This window comes from Gavialis gangeticus, unplaced genomic scaffold (assembly GCF_001723915.1).
Source record: "Gavialis gangeticus isolate Ggan-Ray unplaced genomic scaffold, GavGan_comp1, whole genome shotgun sequence".
NCBI classification, from domain to species: domain Eukaryota; kingdom Metazoa; phylum Chordata; order Crocodylia; family Gavialidae; genus Gavialis; species Gavialis gangeticus.
The window spans coordinates 68,167,032-68,174,232 of record NW_017729030.1 but is presented as its reverse complement, the minus strand read 5'-3'; the positions used below and the strand labels follow the sequence as shown (position 1 = coordinate 68,174,232).

Sequence of the window (7,201 nt, the reverse complement as noted above, 5' to 3'; positions counted from 1 at the left end):
CCTGGCAACCTGCACCTGTGCTGCCCTGGTGACTGGCAGTTGAGGTCCTTTTTACTGTGTTTCAGTAGCAGGCACCTTAGTGCCCTGCTACAGGAAGATTTTACATAATACAAGAGGGACAGTTTTCAAGATGTGAAATGGGAGATAGAGTAGCATGAGACAGTGTTTGCATAGAATGCTTGTTATTTTTTTTATTGAGGGTAATGTATTGGTCCCTGAAAGTAGTTGTACAAGTCTCATTGACTTCATTGTGCCCAAATGTTTATAACTCTGCTTGGGCTTGAGTGACACTGGTTTAACAGAAATGTGCTATGCTCTTAGCTAAGCAACAAATAAATGTATTCACGTTTATTTAAGAAAAAAATTACATCGATTACGGGGGGTGGGGGGGCAGTGGCATATGGAAATGCCTTGAGTGTAAGTTAAAAAGTTCTTAATAACTTATGAAAAAAGTTCTGGAATTGATTTCTAAACTGATAAGACAGGCAGTCCTATCTTATGATACCTTTTCTGTTCAGGTGTGGTAGATAAACTGGAAGTTTTGAGTTATGAATGAAAAAAGGCTACTAACTATTAAACATGTTAAATGCCTGTTTTTTGCAGAAAAAGCAGATCAACTGAAACCAAACTTATTACAACAGATCATCAAAATTTATCTTAATTTGCAGAAGAGGTATCAGCTGTAAGAGGAACTTTTTATTGCAACTTCATTTTATATTATTCGGTTCCACGTGGCCTCCATTCTCTTAAGACTTAAATGCTTAAATATCCCCCTCGAAGTCAGTGGGCATCATGCCATGTATAAAATTAAGTACATCCCTCCCCCTACCCCCGCCACTGGTTTTTAATAGAGCTTCCTTTTGCAAAAATTATTACGTCTCTTGTCTTGTAGTACTTACCAGGCTATAGAGAATTAATATTGTGGTCTCCCAGGTGCAGATATTTGATATTCACATACTACTTTATGGATATTCCCTTTTTGCTTACAGACTCTCTATACTCACATTGTAACGGACATCAAGAATATAAACGCTAAACACAAAAACAATAAAGTGAATACTGTAAGTATACTGGCTTTCCTACTCATTTCAGACGAACCCTTTTATATACTGTGAAAAAATTAACTGAAAAAAATGGTTCCCCAATTTGTTCTTAAGGTGCTGCAGAATTTCATGTACACTATGCTGAGAGACAGCAATCCCACGGCAGCCAAGATATCTCTGGATGTGATGACTGAACTGTACAAAAGGAATATTTGGTGAGTTTAAACCCAAACAGATTTCTGGTTACACTGGAATATCCCATGTCAAACATAGCAATTTCAGTTGTATAGAATGGTACAATGGGGAGCATAGTATTGAGCATAATAGGGAGCATATTTATCTTAGTGGGCTGCTGTTTCCCAAAAAAATCTAGGACAGAAAGAGGACATGTAAGAGATGCTGTTCAAGAAGGATCGTAGACACTTTACTTCGAACAATGTATAAGTACATTCCTTGTATTCATGCTTTTTTGACAATATAATTAATAAATTAAATCATGAATATAGCTGTGCTGTGGTGAGTGATAAAAATCTAAATGTGGCTGGCTTCCAAGTGGTGAAATAGGCTTTGCATGGGTATGATGAGATGAGGAGCCTTACCTGTTTGTTCTAGGTCACTGATTCTCAGCCAAGGGTTTGAGAGATCCTTTTAAGGGTTCTCCAGGGTGCTGTTCAATATTGTGTGTGTATAATTTTATATTTTTATGTGAATAAAAACTCCCCAAATCAAACTTGTTCTGATGAAAATATTGTATCACTATTGGGTGTGTGACACTTGCACATGAGTCACAAGATAAACTGAGATTTCAAATAGGAATCCATGGTGTCAAAAGCATTCTAACTTGTTGTGGTCCCTCTGAGTTCTTTGCAACAGAAGAAATAGAACATTGCTTTATTCTTTTTCTCTCGTTGAAAAAAATGAGTGAAAGTTAAGAGTTGACATGTTCCATGGGGTGTCTTGAGTCTGAAAAAGGTTGAGAACCACTGTTCTAGATGCTTGGTGAGTTACTGTCTATTTTTTCTGTGCAAATAAGTACTGTTACTGTCATGGCAAAGTGTAGTGTATTTGCTGCCAATCTAAAATTTTCAGAAGATCCTGGCAGGACTTTGCCAATGCCACTCTACTTTTGCAGAATTCATGTTATACCTGTTTCTGCTGGTATCAATAGCTGGAGCATGAAACAGTTTGTCAGAACAAGTTTGATTTGGGGAGTTTGTATTCACATGTTTTAGGTCATGTATCTGTTGTACAGGCAGATAAATCCGATATAGTTACACTTGAGTTGGTAGCACTAGAACAGCAGCATAATAAAGCTCTTAGTAAAATCCTGAGGAACGAAATATTACAACAGAGCAAAATCAGGGGAAACCTAAAATAAAATTGACAAACTCACTCCGAGGAGCATATTTGAAGCAGACTGAAGTTCACTCCAGGGACCACTATTTATATAAGCTTTACAGATTTAGAGCCAGATCATATTCCACCTATTAGACACCTGTCCTATTCTGCCCTGCTCTAATCCATGGAAAAAACTGTTAATTTAAAAGGTTGGCAAATCCTTCTCATGCCCACATCACATAAAGCAGGCAGAAGGCTAAGATGATGGAGTGGCACATAAGTGTTTCACCTGTGGACATTAATGGACTTTTAGGGCACTGGAGCAGAGTGGAAAACGATTCCATTAGATATCTAGGTTCACTTAGGCTCCTAGTGCATGGAGTAGAATCTGGCCCTTAGTTTCTATCAACCACTTTCATTGAGAATTAAAAAAATTCTCAATGTTTCATCATAACAGGCAGTTTCTTAATAGTTGTAATGTTTGTGCCTTCTATCATTTGACAACTTCACCAGTTTCAGAAGCCAAAAAGTGGTGCTTTTCAGTGCTGTTTAGCCCATAGTATTTGGTTAATCACATCTCAAATGTAGCCCATAGTATTTGGTTTAATTCCAGTAAATTGACTTTTTCATGTAGTTTGAGTGTGTCACATGTTTAAATCATGTTCTTAAGAATATTTGAAAAATGGCCACGTTTTATTCTCATAAATAATGAAGATGTTCATGGTTTGTTCTAGGAATGATGCCAAAACTGTAAACGTCATCACAACTGCCTGCTTCTCCAAAGTCACAAAGGTGAGAGAGAAACTGATCTGAAATCATGGTATATTTTGCTCAAACTGTCTCTCTGATATGGATGTAAGTTCCTTTTCTGAGTGCTCTTCTGACAAGTTTCACTTATTTAGGGGTCCAAATAGCACTATCACAGCACAGCTTTATCACAGAGATGGAGAAAATAGGATGTGATTCTTGGCTGTGAAGCAAGCCCCTGAATGGTGAAAATAGTATTCTGTCCATGATTTGGGTGTATCTGAGGCCTTCTGCATATACAGTCCCCGAAACAGCCCTGTACCTAGGTACTGCAGTGATGGCCATTCTAAGATGCTCATAGTTGACTGAAATTGACCCATTCCATGATGAAGGTTCATTGACTGTTCCATAAAACAACATGTATAGACAGTTGAAACTCTAGTTCTGAGCCTAGGAGCTTGACTGCTCAAGCTATTATGGAATCCCTAATGGTCCAGAGCAGTAAAACTAAAATTACACCAATGGTGCCACAAATCAGGCTTTGCATCTTCACTGAGTCAGTGTTACAGGCCTGCTGGAGAGTTGTAAAAGTCCAGTTGTACTTGGACCATAGGTATGCCACTGCTTCCAGCAGCAAAGGCTGACAGCATGTCTGTGCAAGATGGACAGACTTTTCAGTCTGTCTCCAAGCTGTTTCATAAGCAACTGGTGTTTCTCAGTGTGACCTAGCATGGGATATTTGCCTCCCTCTAAACTTGCCCTGTTTTTCAGATATTAGTTGCTGGTTTGAAATTCTTTCTCGGGAAGGATGAAGATGAGAAACAAGATAGTGACTCAGAGTCTGAGGTGAGTCCACAGGGAGGTAACTCTGCTGTTGCTTTCTCATTCTGCTCCTATATTTTACTGCATTGCTTTCTCTCTTCCATTCATGAGTTACTCCCCTCCTCACCTCCACCCCGGCCCACTTGTCTGTTTTGCTTGTGGGCTTTCTTACCCACCAAGCATTATTGGTAGATTCACTTCCCAGCAAAAAAGGTAAAGATAGTGTCACGCCTTCAGAACGCTGTCCTCTGATCACAGCAAGATCGGTGGCCAGAAGATCTTGTTGTGGCTCATAGCGTATTAAAATGTTTTCCTCTTTAAAAATAAGTTGGAAAATCTTTAGCACATGCATGCATTCAGCCTATTTAAGCATATGTTCTTAGGGCTTCCCTTGTCCTCTCTTCCCCCATTCTTCTCAGTTTCCCAGTTGCTGGGAGAGCTGACTGCTGCTCTTACTTTTAGGCACTGCTGTTATGGGAGTGGGGAAAATTCTGATCCTTTCTTGCCATGTTACTGCAACCAGCACTAAAGCATTTCTCATTGTCAAAGTGACACTAACATTTACATAATTACTTAGCAGGTGAGTTGTGTGCTTGCTTAGTCAGAGAAGCTTACTTCAGGTGTCTGGCAGACATTCAGTTAAAGGCACCATATGATCTGATGCACAGTCCCACCAATCGCACCTGCTGCCGTGATACACATGTATTACAAGAAGCATAAGTAGAGATCAGATCCCAATTGCTCCATATTGGTGGTGCAGGGGGAGTTTGGGATAATGATCCTGGGCTCCCCCTGCACCAGCAAGTAGGAAACCAGTCGGGTGATCCCTAGTCCCAAACTTGGAAGTGCATCAGTGTCAAGGATTCTGATGCACCCCTGAGGGTGGGAGCCTTGATCAGCCACTAGCCTTGGCTGGGAGCCGCAATCAAATGATTGGCCTGGCCACATGTGCAGTTTAAAGCATGATGGGGACCAGCCATAAAGTTATTCTGCATATTTTGTGTAATAACTGTGTGATTTAGTCCTTGTTTTATTGTACCATTAATTGCATTAATGTGTGGCTGGGTTACTACCTAAGACATGATTAACGGGTTAATCACATCTCAAGTGTATTTGCCAGGGGCCTTAGTAACAGATTAAGTCGCTGTTCTCTTTTGCTAGCACTCTTGCCAACACAGCAATTGCAAAGTAAACTTAATTCTGTTTTGCCCTTTGTTGTGATTGGCAGAATTGTTGAGTCCCAGTTGCACATAATCAATCAATCATATAGATTCTGCAAGTCAGATGGAAGGCAGCTTGGCTTGTAGAGTTTGCGTGGCTGGGCATTCCAAAAATATCTTTATATTTAAATCTAGTAAACTTCATATGAAGTGTTTGAGAGGTGGTAAACAGAACCACATTCTTTCAGTGGCACTTGACAGAGTATAAGCAAATTTCTAGCATCTTCATGCCAACTGTGACCATTGTTACTTAGCACATGGTGGAAACATCCCTGTCTCTTTCTGCAAGATGTAATGATTGTGTGCCCACTGGGTCAGAAACATATGCTGCACAATCCCCAAACTATTCAACTCTTACTTTGAGTTACTATAAATAACTCTATGGAGTAGTCAGAGCTTTAAAATGAAAGAGAATTTGAAGCTTTTTGCGGTTACTTCCTCTTTAGGGTCTTCAGCTTCATTTCTAAACACCTCTCTCACCTCTGGGATGATATTAACCATTAAGATTGGAACTAGAGGTTTTTCATGGTAAATATTGGTGAATTGGTTTGTTCTGACAAATTCCTGTGGAGAAGTAATCGTGGAATGATGAGACTGAAATTGCATATTGTATGTCTGTGCATCATAACTGTGTATAGGGCATGTTATTTATATATAAAAAAATATGAATGTGTATAAGGCATGTGGTAGCTTTTCCATCAGTAGACAAACGTATGTAGATGAGCAAATAAATTACTTAGAATTCTAACGCTTTGCACCTGATTTGCTGTAACTTTTTTCTTATGTCCACTGTATTCCACTCTTAAGTGGAAGCAAACCACTAGAACTCAAAGTCTGTTTCATTCAAATTTAATGTCACTGCATCTAGTATACCCATACAGGAGCAAACAGATTAAACATTTACAGGTTTCCCTCACTTTATGTGGGTTCTGTATGTGCAAATTTGTTCTTATGCAATGACCTTTTTATACCAAAAATTTGTTATATGCAAGGTAAATTCACTCTTTTGCTATCAGTGTGGTGAGGGCCCAGTCAGCTGCTTTGTGCAGTGCATTGTGGGAATGATGTGCACCAAAATAGTCTCCTGTGTGGATCTGTGCTCCTCGCTCATTGTCTGTGACTCGTGTTTCTGTAGTTGCTGTCCCCATTATGATGGTGCCCTTGGCTTGTGTGTACTGTCTGCTGTTGCGGGGTACCAAAATTGTCTTATAAAAGTGATGGAAATGGGTCTGGGGGTTAGTACAGTCGAGGTCTTAGAACGTATCCCTATTTATGACACTGTAAAATTCCCTTTACACAAATTTGAGTTATGCGCTGTTTTCCAGGGACGCATGTACAGCATAAAGCGAGGGAAACCTGTATTTTTCAAAAAACTGTGTGATGCTTTAGGGCTATCTTGTAGTTGTACGTGGACAAAATCTATCACTGCTTTAGCTTGAGTAGAGATTCAGACACTGAGGATCAAGTTGTGTGATAGTTTAAAGTAAGAAATGACCAAAGGCTTCATATGGACTTGAGAGAAGGCACTGGATTGGGACATGGGGAGTCAGGGTTAGCTTTCTGGCTTTGCCATGTTTTTCCCCTGTGACTGAACAAAGCACTCGTCTCTCTATGGTTTAGGGCCACCTGCATGAAATGAGGAGAATAGTAGGGCTGTGTGAAACTTTGACAGCCGTTTTGTTTTGGAGGTGTTTTGGCGCATTTTGGTGCCCAAAACACCGAATCCAAAACAAAATGGAAGGCTCCAAAACATCTCCGAACCTAAATGAAACCATCCAAAATGTTTCAGAAAATTTTGGAGTTTCAGATCAGGGCTTGCGGGGAAACAGAAACTAAGGGGCGGGGGGGGGAGGACCACTCTGATGTTGACATCTGTAGCTGGCCAGTGCCTACAATCTGTCCCTGAGGTTTCTGCCAATCCCAGTGCTCTGGGGGAGGGACGGCAGCCTGCTGTCATCCTGCATGCAGCTCCAGGGGCCTGCACCCCCCAAGAGAAGTTTGGCACAGCCCCACAGCCCTCCCAGAGGGTGT

General features: G+C 40.5%; 1 protein-coding gene across 1 annotated transcript in view; it reads left to right on the top strand.

Moving 5' to 3' along the window:
- The first annotated feature begins 952 nt into the window (after positions 1-952).
- The window catches only part of SDAD1 (SDA1 domain containing 1), a 54,387-nt gene continuing 48,138 nt past the window's right edge, over positions 953-7,201 (top strand). Inside the window, exons 1-4 of the mRNA XM_019522325.1 lie at positions 953-1,061; positions 1,158-1,258; positions 3,116-3,173; positions 3,900-3,974. Coding sequence (XP_019377870.1) covers positions 1,173-1,258; positions 3,116-3,173; positions 3,900-3,974 — 219 coding nt within the window. The 5' untranslated portion in view covers positions 953-1,061; positions 1,158-1,172. The remainder of the gene's footprint in view (positions 1,062-1,157; positions 1,259-3,115; positions 3,174-3,899; positions 3,975-7,201) is intronic.